General features: G+C 39.3%; 1 protein-coding gene across 1 annotated transcript in view; it reads left to right on the forward strand.

Annotated features, from left to right (window-relative positions):
* Positions 1-7,406: 7,406 nt before the first annotated feature.
* Positions 7,407-15,879, forward strand: part of LOC133452482 (neuropilin-1a-like) — a 98,933-nt gene continuing 90,460 nt past the window's right edge. The window contains exons 1-2 of the mRNA XM_061731819.1: positions 7,407-8,089; positions 8,939-9,113. Coding sequence (XP_061587803.1) covers positions 8,023-8,089; positions 8,939-9,113 — 242 coding nt within the window. The 5' untranslated portion in view covers positions 7,407-8,022. The remainder of the gene's footprint in view (positions 8,090-8,938; positions 9,114-15,879) is intronic.

A 15,879-nucleotide genomic window follows, 5' to 3' on the forward strand; every position in this document is an offset into this window, starting at 1 on the left:
ATAGCTTATATAAGACACAATGAGACCAGTTCAGAGAAATGGCGGGCTTAGCCAGGCCTGCTGTGGTGCTGCTGACGACTCACTCTCTCCGCATCCTACAGGCAGCAAGAAATTCTGTTCAAAATTGGTCGATTTTAGTTCAGATGTGGATAGGGTTATGAAGTTCAGATAAAACGCCAAAGGATTGAAAGCACAATGTCATCTTTGTCTTCCCGACCCATCGCCACAGCAAACAAGAAAATGGAGCAGTTAGAGACGGGGAGAGGTTTTCCTTTTTGATGTTGTAAAATGTCTGTTTTGTTTTTAAATAACAACAAGCCATACGCTTTCCCTCGAGCTGACCAATTAATTTTCTGCCTAAACCAACCAAAACACAAAAATAATGAAGCAACTTTAAAATAAAGGCTGGTAATAACGGCCACTCACAGAACATCATCACCAGTCTTTTTTCTTTGAAGCACCAATCAACTCTTCCAAATAAAGGTTTTCTTGCCTTTTATGTCCTATTTGTAAGCATCAACATTGTTTTGAGAGTTTCTTGCTATCAACCTATCCATAAAACCCTCGGGCTGTGCAGAATTGGAAGTTGATAAAAAAGACTGCACAGAATACATCGCAGTGTTGTACGTTTACTTATCAGGCAGCACAAAGAAGTTCTTTTCACTCTTAAATATCAGTTATAAGTCTCTTTATGCCACTTTATACAGATGCCTGAATGTCATCACCAAGGACAGGTAAATTAGAAGTACCAGAAAGGCCAGTCGCATAACAATGTGTACCGTATAAAAATTGTGAGATAACGGTATATAAATATGCCTGACCATGTATTTATTAGTACTTAAACCTAGCTTTATGCTTATTACAAAAAAATAACTCTTGCATGGTCCTATTAATCTCAACAATGCACAGTCATGCCTAATCCTAAACGACTGCAAATGATGGAAAAGTTAAAGAGCAGAATGCAATCGCACTATATGGTATGTTGTAAAATTGTATGATTTTAAAATGGTGAAGGTGAGTGTGCATGGTTGTCTGTCTCTACATGTGGCCCTGCGACGGACTGGCGACCTGTCCAGGGTGGACCCGGGATGGATGGATGGATGGATGGATGGATGATTTGGATGAAGACAGACATGAGCATGCAACATTTTTGGATCCCACAAAGTTACATTTTTACATTATTTAGTTTATATCAATAAAGTGATGCTGCTGCTTTTAATATCCGTGTTACAACTCCAGAACAGTGTTCAGTATAGTTGAGGAAAAGTCTATCACGTTGTTGTCTCTGATAAACAAAGGTTGGTGGTATTTATTAATTCTAATAGCACAGAACACAATTATTCAGATATTTACAATAAAGCAGACGTTTTTTAGCTTTCATTTATCAATTTATTTATTTATCATTTATCTCGAATGGTTCTTTTATGGCCTAATATTAACACATTTTTAGATCCAAGTGAAAGTTCACAGAAATTTGCTAGAAAATAGACCAAATATAAAAGTATACTAAGATAACTCCACTGGAAAGTCACATTTATGAATTTATCTCAGAAAAAGTGTTTATTTTCTCTGTCATTGTAGAAGAGAGGATTAAAACACAATCAGAAGTTATTTCAGTGGAACTACGCTGATTTGCTGCTAATTATGGGTGTATAATTTGGCTTTGACAATGAATTAACTACTGGTTATGTGTGTTTACTTATACTAATTGCTTTTTTCAAATTCTACTTTATTTTTTTAAGTGAATTCTTTTTTGCAATTCAAGTTAATAATATACCTTGCATTGAATTTCTATGCTGTTAAACATTTTCAAACAGGTTCCACTCAAAGATTTGAAAACTTCTGCTCAATCAAAATCAGTGACCTGGTCCAAACTTTTTTACTTCTTCTTAAATTTGATAATGAATTCAAAGGTGTCTTAACAAGGATGCCATCAATTGATATTCAACAAGAGGATTAATCAGATTATTTCTAGTGAGGACCTGGACATGCAAAGAAACTGAATGACAAAGCTTGTTAACCAAAATGGTTAATTTCTTCTCTGTCTTCTTAATCTTTATCTTGTAGTGTGTATTCTAACGTGAGAGAGTTTATTTTAATGTAAGTATTTCGTCTGTCCCAAATGTAACTAAGGGGTTTTTAATACCTAAACCTAACCGAACATCATTTGGTAGCAAAAATAAACATCTGAGGACTAATTAAGAGTTTCAGATAGTATGAAGAGTAGAGAGTACTGGTCTGGACGTGGAGACAAGAGCATGTTTCCTGAACAAACCGCCAAACTCCTTGTTACTCCTTGTAACGCAAACTTTATTAATCTTTAAAATGCTGAGCAATCCCGTTTGAGACATTTTTGTTGTGACTCTGTACTCCTTTAATTATTTTCGTGAGAGGCGGATGTGTTCTAGGATTATCCTGTCCTTATAATATAACGTAGTTATGACATATCAAGTTATGTTAAATGTTTTTTACTATGCAACCTATCTCACCTCACTTGTTATTTCACGTGGCACCTTAATCCTTGCTCTTAAATCCACTACTAGATCTAATACACTGTTAAATCACCGGAAGCTGTCATGGCTGTTTGTGGAGCAGAGATTAGCTTCTAGCTTGGCTGGATTTTTTAGGAACATTTGTTCAAATAAAAAGCCAGAATGCTTATACAGAAATATTAATTACACTAGTGATAGACACAGACATAACACTAGACATGTTGCAATGGGTCGATTCACAATGCCTAAGCCGAGAACTGAGGCAATGAGGAACACAGTCATGTACAGGGCAATGACTTTCTGGAACTCTTTGCCAGCATGCATTACAGAAATTAACGATAAAAGGCAGTTTAAGAAACGACTGAAGGACTTTCTTATACACAATGAAAATATTGTAATTTAACTTTTAACTTTTTTTATGCTGTAATGAATTGTTCTCTCTTGCAATATTTGTATTTTTATTTTTATTTTTAATTCAATGTTTTTGTATGTATTTTGTATGATATTTTGAGGACCCCAGGAAGAATAGCTGTTGTCAAGTGTAACAGCTAATGGGGATCCTAAATAAACTAAACTAAACTAAACTAAATCCTCATCATTTCGTATGTTTTACTAGAATATAAATCACACGAAAAGACTAAAATACATTACCATGAGATTATGTTGCCCAGGACACAAATCAATAAATGTGCTGTGATTGTTTCATGTGTTGGTGAAGAGGAACGTCTCTTCACCAGCGTTGAAGCGTTAAGTGCAATATATTTTATTTTGAAAGGGGAAAAAAATCAAATCAGCTCCTGAGAATCAAGCTCTTACCAATAAAACATGATGTTTTATCATGTTTGGAGATTATATCAACAATATGAAACGTATTCTGTGACTGACACACATCTGGTTGCTCTCTACAGAATAGGACGACTCACGCTCACATGCATGCCCCAAATTCATTGAAAACAAAGTTAATAATGAGTGAACATGAATTATAGTGATTTATTGGGCTATTAATAATGGCTCCGAATTATTTAAAGAACTTTGCATGAAAATGGGAAAATGTCAAGAAGTGAATAAGAAAATATAATTTATCAGCAGAAAGAAAAACAGACGTAATACGGCCTCAGAAGCTCGTGTTCTGTTGAGGCTTTAAAGCGTGCGTCACTAACATGTCTTTTTCCAGTGATGCCATTTCAGTCGTGTTTGGTAATGTTTTGTTATGTTCTGCCAAAAGTTTTTTATATTAATTTCACTGTGGCTAATAACCCACAAACCAACGCTAGAGTCTGAATCATGTTTTAACTGGAAACAGTCAACTCTTTTGGGAATAATACAAACTATTTCTCCTCATTTGTAATTGAAATTTCAAAGATTCATTAATTTCCTGATTGCTCAAAGGCGTATGGGCTCTTTTTAGCAGCTTTCTAGCACTCTACAAATGAATACAATTCATATCTACAAAGCAGACAAAGACAACAAGTGTCTTTTTTTTTTTTTGGTATCCATGTTTGAGGTTTGCTATTCAATGAAGAAATGAGCAGCTGCGGCCGAATCCAGTGGTGGAACACAAGAACCCTGTCAGAGAGAACCGCTCATACAGTATGATTGTAAGAAAGACGACTCAAAACCCTCACCTGACTTCCAAATTATTTTACAAAGATTTAGCTGTCTCTTCGATGCTGGGGCTCTAATCTTAATCAAAAGCTAAAAGATGAGTCTTCTAACAGATGATAGATGTTGTGAAGGTATATTTTCAGAAAGGATGCAGTTTTCCTAAATCTAACTATTTTAGCGCTTAAATATAACCGAAGCAAAGCTAAAAATCTACTGGGAAATCATGCTTTGGGCTTGTGTTGCAGCCAGTTGCACATAGAGCCTTAAATGCTAGCAAACTCTGGAGTTTAACAACTGTCAGTGAACAAAATGCGACTGAAAACTGGATGGCTTCCTTAATACACATCAAAATCAACTTTGGACTACCGGTACGTCGAGGGGTATACGCTAAATAAAGACTGTGGATAGTCATCTAAAGAGAAGTGCACGCATGGCAGCCCAAGAAGCTTCCAGAACTAGAAGCCACAAGTAATGGGACAAAAAATCCCCCAAAACAAATTAGAAGTTGGGTAATTATTTCACTCACTTATCAATATGCATCAATAGATATTTTACTGAGAAGCAAGCATACTTCAGCAAGTTTACGTAATCGGTAATCGGTTTGAGAGTTACAGTAGTTCCCTTAAGGTGTTAACTTTTACACAACAGCTGCAGGCCTGTCAGTGAAATGCTTGTTTCTGTCCTTGTTTCTGGTTTTGCATGAACATCGCCGACTCCTCCCGTTGCATCTTCACTATCCCAGTGAAGACGAAGGTGAACTGCTGGCAATGTCAAGAGCAAGATTGCGTGCTGTGTAGTTCACCCTGTAGTCCAATTTCAAATGCAATTTACCACTGTTATTTTGTTTATTTTTCACATGCCTAAATCCTCTCCCAGTACACTGCCCTTAATCTGAGCAACTGTTGAAGAGATTAGACTGCGGACCGCAGCTCAGTGTGAGGATGATGAATGCTGACTTTGACAGAAGCTGAACGACTCTTTTTTTGCAGAGAGAAGCAACACAACAAGCGTTTGGCTGAGGTCTGGCTATAATGAACTGCGCCGCATTAGCAAGTCTAATAATTTTTTGATAATCACATTTTTATCTTCATTTAGCAGAGAAGGTGTGCTGACTGAGGGAGGTGTTTTTAATTAGAGGCATCTACACCTGGGACTTCCAGCCTCCCTGTTTACCCAGAAACCAGCTAACAGGGGTCATTAATACACAAATCTAACATCCTCTGATTTTTGTTTAGTTTCCCAAAAAGTATTTTTGCATAAATGGTATTACAATGTGTTACTAATACTTACCTTGTTTTTTCTGTTTTATTTTATCCACATTGACTCAGATGCACACATAGTACTGTTCCCTTTTTGTCAGTGAACATGTTTCTATGCTGTGTGTTTATGTGCTAAACACAATACAGTATTGTTATGGATTAAATGTATTTTTATAATGATTAATGGCGGTGGATTATCTGATATTTTTAAAGGTTCATTCTTCAACTTTGAACCAAAAGCCAACCCTCCGACAGGTTGAAGCCAAGGCGGTAGATAGATGAGTTGCAGTTCATCAACTGACCACTCGGGGCTCCCTTGACCTCCAGGTTGAAATGTTCATCTTTTGATTGGTGGCCAGCACAGCCAGTCATCACTTTTGCTACTTAGCACTGATGACTGTGAATAAAGACCTGACAGAGCAAAGTCATATTCATTTCTAAAAGAATAGCTTTTGCTGTAGTTTACCTTTATGAAGTTCACTTTAACAGTCTGCTGTGACTAGACTGCCGGTTGGCCTGCGAGGCTCCAAGCTTCATTCATTTCACGACCCCGTTAGGCCTGCCCATCTGCGACAGCTCTAACCCAGCCATGGACCGGGTGGAGTTCTGCTAGTCCTTGTTTCAAATCTGCCAGCACTTGTTTTAGATTTAGTTTCAGCCACAACACTTGGAATGACTATGTTTTAGCAGATTTGTTAAGTATGAATTAAATAGGTTAAATAGCATAAAATAAGTCAGCCAAGCCATAGCTAACGTTTTCCAGCCGGCTTCCCAGTTGTTAGTCCTGCTGCCCATTTGCAACATGGAGCTGCACAGTGTGAAGATGAAGAGCCTTCAACAGCAGGTATTTCAGGGGGCTGTCCAGTTCTTCTTCTATGGTCTTTGAACTGGAACATCATCTTTGGTGTGACGTCAAATTCCGACTTCCGAGGTAAATGGAAAGCATTAGGTTCTTGTGTATTTTGTAAAACCGAAGTAGATACAATTAGGCACCTTTTCTTTGAATGTACATTTTCCCATATTCTTTGGAAAGAAAATTGAAGCTTACATCACATCATATTCCAACACCCCAATAAATTTGAATGCCAAATATATATTGTTATACTATAATAATAAAGATAGGAAAATCTTAAACTTAATTAACTTGATTATTCTGATTGCAAAATTCCACATACATGAAACCACCTTTTTTTCAAAGGTCAACCTTTCTTTCCTGTTTTTCAAATCAATTTCAAAAATTACTTTGAATGTTTGAAAAAAATCCAGAACAAAAAATGTATACACACTGCTAACGTAATTGAAGGAATATTTGGAGAAATATAATGTCTCACTTAGTTTTATTTAATTTCATTTAACTTACTGTCATATCAAAGTCAAAGTCAAAGTAGCTTTATTGTCGATTCTTGACTTGCAAAGACATACAAGAAATCGAGAGGACGTTTCCCACTTCCCACAGTGAAACATATAAACATGTGATGTTACTATGCAATATCCTACAGACTTCATTCAATGGATGTCTTGTAATGTATCTGCTTATTTTCTCAGTACCAGACTTTGTATAGTTCATGGTCAATGTTCTGACTGTGTTTAAAATCTTAAAATAAAGGTTTGTGGGGAAAAAAAGGAAAGCATTAGTGTCAACATGAGACAATGTGTCAAATGCTAGGAAGGTTTTTTTTCCCCAGTAGGGGCTATGTCCTTGAGAACTTGCTTCAAGATAGACCTCAAGAAGAAGAAGAAGAAAAACACTGCTGGTTGTGTAGGGAGTAAAATTACAAGTGTTTTTAGTATTGATTTATTCATTTTGTGCATTATCAAAATAATGAAAGTTGACCCTTCAACGACTGGCGAGCATGCCTGGTTAGAGGGATAAATGGAGCGCAAAGATCTTGCTTTAATCGGATGTCACTTACTGTCCACACCTCGACTCAGAGCCACATGCCACCGGCTTTTGCGTGCTTTTACATCCCTCCTCCTCCTCCTCCTCCTCCAGCGTCATGCAGGAGGGCACCGGGGTTGCTCGGTGTCAGTTTGCTCCAGCCTCCTCACCAGCAGCCGCTCTGCTCGCTGCGCGCAGCCGCATCTCACAGCAGGAATTTGGGGAGTGGAAATACCGCCGTTGCTTTCGAGACTCGCCTCATATATCTCTGACATTTCAGCTGCGGCGGTCGCTGCGAGCGGAGAAACGCGGAGAAACGGCGGAAGACTGGACCGAGAAGAGGACACGCTTTTCACTCACCATCGATCAACTATCATTTTTGCATCTCTCCCCATTTTTTTTCCTGATCTTGGAATTGATACTTGTTCCTCCAGGGTGTCCTAAGTCAAAGATTTGAGTAGGAATCCAGGGCGCACAGCTGCCACTTTTGCCCCAGTCGGATTTTTTTTTTCTTTCAGATTTTTTATTTTGCATTTGGATTATTATCTTTTTTTTATTTTTTTATTTTTTTTTTAATTCCAAGAGATGGCAAGTTGTTCCCCGCCAGATCTCTGGTGCTGACGCTCACAGGATGCTGGGGACCTTACAACCACCAGATCTCTTACTTTGAGACAAATATCGGTCATTTCTCTGGACGTAAACTCCTTGGACGTTTCCCACATTTTTTTGTCTGCGTCTTTTCTCCTTTTTATGTGAAAGAATATCGGTCTCGTGCCATCTATTGAGGATGCGTAGTGGATTGCTTTTGCTTCTTCTCGCCCAAGTCATCTTGGTGTCGCCGTTGACACAGACTGGTAGGTGTTCACTGATAATAATAGGCACACCAGCTAAATATTGATCCATTTTGCATCTTCTAACACCATTGTTACCTCTCACCTGTTATTCATCTGCTTTGATTGAAATCACGTCTGCGGGACTCCACAATCGTAGCCTATTATATGTATTGCAAATGCAGTCTTACTATACTGACATATGTAAAATAAATGATAGAGAAAATAAGTATTCAGACTAAACTGATGAAGAACAAGTAACCTGCTAAAATATGAAGTTACCCCCATCACCAGTCATTTTAACATCCACTGAAGCACAACAAGTGACTGCATTAAGATTTTCCCCTCAAACTAAAATAAAAAATACAGACTCTGTGTCTTTAAGGTCTATTCTTTTGTATTCAGAGACCAATTGTGGAGATGTTGCGTGCGTTGTCACCTAAGCGCTGTAATGAATCATAATTATATTTAATAATTCTGCCTGCTTGCCGCTGAAGCTCTCCATCTCACCTTAGTGATCACACCTTAGGACGCGCCTGGAAAGGCAAAGGAACCCCTTTCACCTTTGCTAAAATACAATTGTGCAAAGTTTTAGCAGCTATTTAAGGGTAAAGGCTGATTTTCTGCGTTACACCAACGCAGAACCATAATTCAGCTTAAGATGCATTTCTGCTGTTTGACTTTTGAACTCATATTATGAATCGTTGCTCAAGCTTTGGATATTTGCAGTCCCCATTCCCTCTTGTTGACGCACTGTAATATTTGGCACCAAAATGCGCAATTCATCAATGTGAGGGAGAAATACAATGCAGAGAAATTCAGTGTCCCTCTCCCTCCCAGGGAAAAAAACTTTAGTTTTGTGTTGCGGTGCAGATAAATGCGGGGGGAACATAGAGATCCATGCTGCGGACTACCTGACCTCCCCGGGTTACCCCGGAGCCTACCCGTCCTCCCAGCAGTGCGTGTGGGTCATCACCGCCCCCGAGCAGGGCCAGAAGATCCTCATCAACTTCAACCCGCATTTTGATCTGGAGGACAGAGACTGCAAGTAAGAATTTCCTCCTCACCCCTCCGTCTATTATTCTCTCCCCTTCTTCCACCTCTCTGCTCTTTCTCTCTCTCTCTCTCCTCATTCCTGCCTGGAAACAGCGGCAAACTCTGCCATCTATTGGTGAAGTTGTTGTAGATCTGCTCCCAGGGCAGGGAAGAGAGATGACACGGAGGGTGCAGGCAATAACTCCAGAGGAAATGGGATTTGATGGGCTTTGTAATTCATAGTTGATAAAGGGGGGGCTGAATATGGCATTTGTCTCTGGCTGATGATTTTACAGGACAATGAACTTAAGAAAAGCTGTTTGCACCAACTTGATTGATGGAGTTTGGTTTGCTCTTTGCAGAAACAGAGGAATTTCGTTTATAGGTTGACTTGGACTGTTTGTATCTGGATGAGATATGGCTCATCTCATTTCGGACGTGCTGCTGTTTCAAATTTTTTTTTAGATGATATGGGCAGGAGCTGCTGCTGTTTATCTGTCCTTTTGTTTTTCTTTGTTTTTCATGAACAAATTACTGTTGTAATCTCCCATTAATAAAATAATGATCGCTTAAGTGATTTATAAACGAAGGATTACTCCTTGTTTTTGAAAGAAATGTCAAAGGATGCAAGTCATCCATTAGTGCTAAGGCAATACTGTAGAGTTTAGAGCCATTTGTCAAAGAAAACACGGATAATAATCCCATATTGGATCCTAAGAACTTCTATGTGCGTTATATAATTTTCTGACCTTTCATGGGGCAAGTGATTTTGACAAAGCATACAAATAGATTATATTCCTGCACATGTTTGATTATGTTTTACTTTGCATGACTCTGCAGCACTTGCGAAACAAACTCCCACACACACACAACATACACAACCCTGACAGCCGGTCTTATTGACAGGGGAACCCTCTCTTGATCGTGTGCATCCATACAACATGGCCCGTGCGCTTTTATGGCAGCTCCTTTGTCCTTTTTTTAAAAGCTCCATAAACAGCACATGTGTAAATCAAGGCGGCTCTCCAGCTCTGCCTCACAGATCGTGGTCCTCCAATACTCTTGGATCATGTTTCACCACCAAGGGACTAATAAACCATTAGTGCTTGGGACAGATAGTGGATATTGTGTGTCTCTTAGTGGATTAGACACCATGCACCATGTTGCCGGTGAACATGCTTTTTCCTCTTCGGAAGCTGATTCTGCAACAACTTTGTTTTTTTTTTTTGCGATAGCCCTGGGAGCAGTGAAAGTGTGGAGTAAGGCTGTTTTAGTACTTAATGAAATATAATAAATCTCAGTGATAAAAGTTTAAACTCAAGGCACTCTAGCTTACCACCAACAGGATGTTATTGTCTACCTAAATCACTTTTGCTTATGTTAATGTGGTGTAATAAGGCGGCTGTAATAATGTTGCAGTTTCATGAGCGATTATCGTGCGATAATAGTTTTATTAATCGTCTTTGAGACAACAGATGGCTTGCTGTGATGGTTTTCTCAGTGATGAGCCTGTTCACTTTGGCCACACATACCTGATTCTTCATCTTGCAGTCAAGAGAGCCAACATGTCCCCTTTAATACCGCTGCAGAAATCAAAGCTGTGACGGGACAGCCTGACCACCCAGCAGCTACCTCGACAAGGATTTTGCCTCAGGGGCCTTCGCTTTCACTTGATGGGTTTCATTATTTGTTGTGAGAGTTTGTGTTGGATGATGACGGGGTGTAATGTAACTCATAGCTCTCCAACTTGGCAGGAGCGATGTTGTTTTTGGGAACGAGTCAAATGTTCGAAATATGCCCGTCAAGGGAGGGCTTAAGCCTTTTGGCGAGACCGCAGTCCCACTTAGACGTTTTCTGAGAGGATATCTTGGAGTTTTATCTTGTTGATGGATGGCAGCGCGTCTGGGGCAGAGTATGATGCTGAACAGCAACTGATTAAAATGTGTGGACAATGAATTTGAATTGCTAAAGGTTGCGCATTTATCTGTACTGGACACTTTGGGCAGCAAACGTCTGCTCTGCTGAACTGTGAGCGCGACACCAAAACCTTATCAGTTTCACATTTCAGCCAGAAACTATTCTGATAATTGATGGAGCTATTTGTCAGGGGGGCAACAATATTTGGTCTTATCGCTGCTACTCTTTCTAACAGTTTCTATAAGGGGGGAAGGGCTGTTTTTTTTCGACAGTTTTCTGCCCAACATCCTTAAGTTTTGACTCTTTGTATAATATATTGACTTCAAGTTAATATATTTATATTTAATGTACTTTAAAACTCTTCCAGTAATTTGATTAAGGCCATTTTAGACATGAGACTTGTGACATTAATGGTTCAATGGACCGTTATGTGTGATAGCATTCAGTCATTCAGACATTGGTGACTTTTGTGCAGACGCTCTTCGTGGCGTCATTCAGACATGCCTATAAAAGTGACAGAAAGAGCCCTGGTGTGTGTATGATATTTGCCATTCATGCTAGATTAGGCTTTAAATCATGTGAAGGATGATATGAAAGTCACAGTTTTCCACAGCATCACACTAAGGCACATAACAATTTACACTGGTGTGTCAAGCACACAGTGGATTTGCCAGTTTTCTGTAGATAAAAAAAAATGATTGAACAGAAGGTATTATTATCAAAAAGGAAATTGGTGATTTAGTTACCATTGCCTTCATTTGAGGACAACATCATAAAAATAATGAATTGAAATAAAGCACCGTGTCAGACATTAGAGGAGAGTAAATGAAAACAATGAACTATAAAAGGGACAGATAGCAGAGGCTGCAGCTGCAGCTAAAAAGCTTTTTCATCAGTTTTGATGCTGGTATGTATTTATTAATGCAATCAGTTGGATTCCCCTGAATAACTCATCATATGCCAAAACTAGATGTGTCTCTGTTTAATTTAAGTGGAGCAGCATCAGATGGGTGCCATGTTGGAAGTTTATGTTACTACATCCAACATAGTAGGATTTCCACTGAAGATTTGTACCAAAAAGCAGCAGCGGGATCGTTCAGACATGACTCACACATTCAGTTGTCACCAGATTAATGGAAAGTGTCTGAAAAGAGGTCAAATGACAACACAAACTGTACAGCACAAAGCTCTGCTTTTTTCTCATTGTGAAATTATTTAATGTAAAATACTGTCATGCAGAATATTAGTGGATGCCTGAGTTATTTTCCTCCAAATTAACGGTCTAAGGCAAATTTGGTCAACAATCAGAAAACAGAGAAAATCCTCACAATTGACTAACGCTAAAATAAAAAAAAATATGTGGGTTCTTTGTTCCCCCATTTTTGTTCCCGAATAGCACATGTGAGCAGCCGATAACTGCTTCCCTGCTTCTCTGACATCCCAGCACGCTAATTTATTGTAGGTCAGATATTCTGCTAATTCAAATTCATTGTTGTAAAAGCGCCCCCACCTCTGTCGCTATTAGATACCATGTCGCTGCGTGCCCGTCTCTCCCAGTCCCATAATTAGATTATTGGACCAAAACGGAACAAACAACTTCCTCTGCTGTGAGACATGTCTGCAGTTAAATAGCCAAACAGAGACTATTGGCATCCACGGGCAGACAGCGGCTACATTCTACAAAATATGTGTATATCTTCCCCTTGCAGCCTCGTGACCCAGGATTTGTTATTATGCTCCCCTTAATTACTACAGATATGAGCCAGGAAGCAGTTTTTTGAAGGGTGATTCATAAGGAAGCAACTATTGGAGGAGTTCTGTAGTAAAATTAATTCTGGCTGTGTGATAATACGTCAGATTTTGGAGGCAAAGGCAGTTTATTGTGAAAGATAACAGCATTTCATGAGAAGCTTGTGCGTAACCTCAGTTTATTAGAAAAATATCGCAAATATAGTCTTGTTGTTCTCAGCTCAACACCCGGCATTGTAGCATCTTTTGAGGTGAACTTTGAAGTCAAGCAGATGGATCTGTGCTTTACGACACCATTGTAATCTTCTGGAAGACAGCCAGCCCGGGTGACGATTCCAGCAACGGCCTCTTACTTTCACAAAATCTCAGGCGAGAAAGTATTTGCGCCGTGAACATACGAGAGCCAGCAACACGTTTCCTTAGACGCATTAAGATATGCCGCCTCTTATCTGGAGCAGCACCAGAACAAGACTTGTCTCGCGTCCACGTCTGAAATAGCCGGCGCAGTGAATCCCCACAGAGAGCGGAAAAATAAAGCCTAGCCACGGATAGAGAACATGCGTCGGCGGCCGGATAATTTGGGAGATCTTTTTAGGTGCTGGCTGGACTTTTACCTCCTACAGGAGGCTGAACTGGCATAGTCGTCACTCCACACACACACAATAAACACAAGCAGCATGCTTATTGTGCATTCTTTGTTTCCCACAGTTACCGTGTTCGCTCCCAAATTGTTGACTTCAAAGTGGAAATCTGCCCTCTTAGCTTTTTGGGATGATTAATATTGAAATTAGAGATCTATTTTCTGTTTTTTCTGTTTGAAATGTGACAAAATTAAGTTGTTTACAAAATAAATAGGTAGTAGATCAGGAGTCGGCAACCCAAAATGTTGAAAGAGCCATACTGGACCAAAAACACAAAACACAAATATGTCTGGAGCCGCAAAACATGAAAAGTCTTGTATAAGCCTTAGAATGAAGGCAACACATGTTGCATGTAGCTATATTAGTTATAACTGGGGGGAGATTTTTTTTTTCATTATGCACTTCGAGAAAATGTTGAGAAAACAGTCGAAATGTCGAGGAAATAGTCAAAATTTTGTAAGAAAAAAAGGCGAAATGTTGAGGAAAAAGGTCAAAATTTTGAGAAAAAAAGTCTAAATGTTGAGATTAATGTTGAAGTACAATCTCGAAAAAAAAGTCGAAATGTTGAGAAAAAAGTCAAAATTTCGAGAAAAAAGTCACAATGTCGAGATTAAAAAAGAAAGAAAAAAGGAAGAAAAAAAGAAAAAAAAGAAGAAAAAATAAGAAAAAAAAGAAATAATAAGAAAAAAAGAGAAGAAAAAAGAAGAAAAAAAGGAAAAAAAAAAGTCAAACATTTTTGAAAAAGCTCAAGGAGCCACTGGGGCGGCGCTAAAGAGCCGCATGCGGCTCTAGAGCCGCGGGTTGCCGACCCTTGTAGTAGATTGAAGGAACTTGAAAACCTGGGGAAGCGTCCCTGAAGGAAAACTTCTGAGCAAGTCTCAGTTTTGCTCCGAAGATGTTAGTGAATATTTGAGAAGAGGAGTGTTGATTCCCCGAGAGGATTACCGTTAGCTCGTGGAGCCAAATAGTACACTGAAGCAGTTCTGGAGGCTTAAAGCTTCATTTCTGGTTGTCCTCGTGTCACCCAGGCAGCCGGCAGGCACAATGAAAAAGTGTCATGTGATGAGAAGCCCAGCATTGATTTCTCCACCAGCAGGATTCAATTTACCCAATGCAGAGCAGCCACAACAGAGGGACTGTGTCACAGCACATTTTATCACATTATTTCAGACCAAATTTGTGAATTTCCCACAGTGAGGCAGACAAAACTTAGACAGCATTTGGTCCAGCTGTGTGAAATTTTATACACTGAATTTTGTTGCCGGTTTGGCAACGCTGTTGACAAAGCTGTCTAACTGAACCTGGAAAGTTTGAGGTTTTATTAGCTGTGTCACATGACCTGCAAGCCCCCCAACACATTTTTCACTTTGCTCAGCACTAATTCTCGTTTTCAACGTCGGCTTATTGTCGTGTTTGGTTTTGCTGCTAATTTGAGCGGCTGTTTTGGAAAGTTCACCATATGAGACAACTTTGTGAATTTATTGCCCCGTTTGCATGAGAAACTCACAGCTGAGTGTAGAAGCCAGACATCTCCAACAAGACGGATGTGCTAAGCTGAGGGGAGACGAGTGCGCTGCAAAGATGATTATAGCAGTTCATCAAACTATAACTGCAACGCGTGGACCACCTGATGCTACTGAACAACCACACGGAGCATCTGCTGGGGGAAGAACAGCGCTTGTCTTTGTATTTTCTTCTTCCTTTACGGTCATCTTCTCAAGAACACATTTTACATTTGGTTCACGTTATCATTTCAGGGACAACTGCAAAGATATTTAGCCTAAAAATGAGAGCTTAGGACGGTTTTGAGAACCAGAAAGTGTTTATGAGTTACTCCACATTGTGATGGAGTTGCTCCTCACAGTCTGTCTCCATAAGGACTCAAACAATCTTTCCTCCAGCGGAGACAGTCACAAGACCAACACAGTGTCACATGGATGGAAACACACTCTTTTTGTTTTGTGTGTGTATATAATGTGTTGGTTTGTGAGGATTCATTATTTCAGACTTGAGCTTATTTTGCTGACTGAATTGATCTCAAACAATCAGGAATTGTTCAAGAGTCTGCTCTTGCATACAGTTTAGGTGTATTACTGGAGGAACATAGCTTGATAGAGGAAAGAGTGGATTGTTGAATTATTATTCTGGTAGTGTGAACGGATCAATACGTGAATGCAGTTGTGATAAAAATAAGTTTCATCGCCAAGATTTCACAGTAAATACTGTATTAGGACCTAATAAAGAACACATTTGGTCCTGGCAAGACATTTACACGCACTAGTCTAAAACTAACCCAAAACGCAGACGCATGTTGTGAGATATTATTTATGCGATATCATCTTCATGATTCAATATCCTCCAGAACTAAGTTTAGCAGCAGAGCCTTGAGTAACACTTTTGTTTATGATGTTAACAGTGTCTGACATCACCGAGAGAGACTGATACCATCGCTGAGATCCGCTGGCACATGTT

This window comes from Cololabis saira, chromosome 10 (genome assembly GCF_033807715.1).
Source record: "Cololabis saira isolate AMF1-May2022 chromosome 10, fColSai1.1, whole genome shotgun sequence".
NCBI lineage: Eukaryota > Metazoa > Chordata > Actinopteri > Beloniformes > Belonidae > Cololabis > Cololabis saira.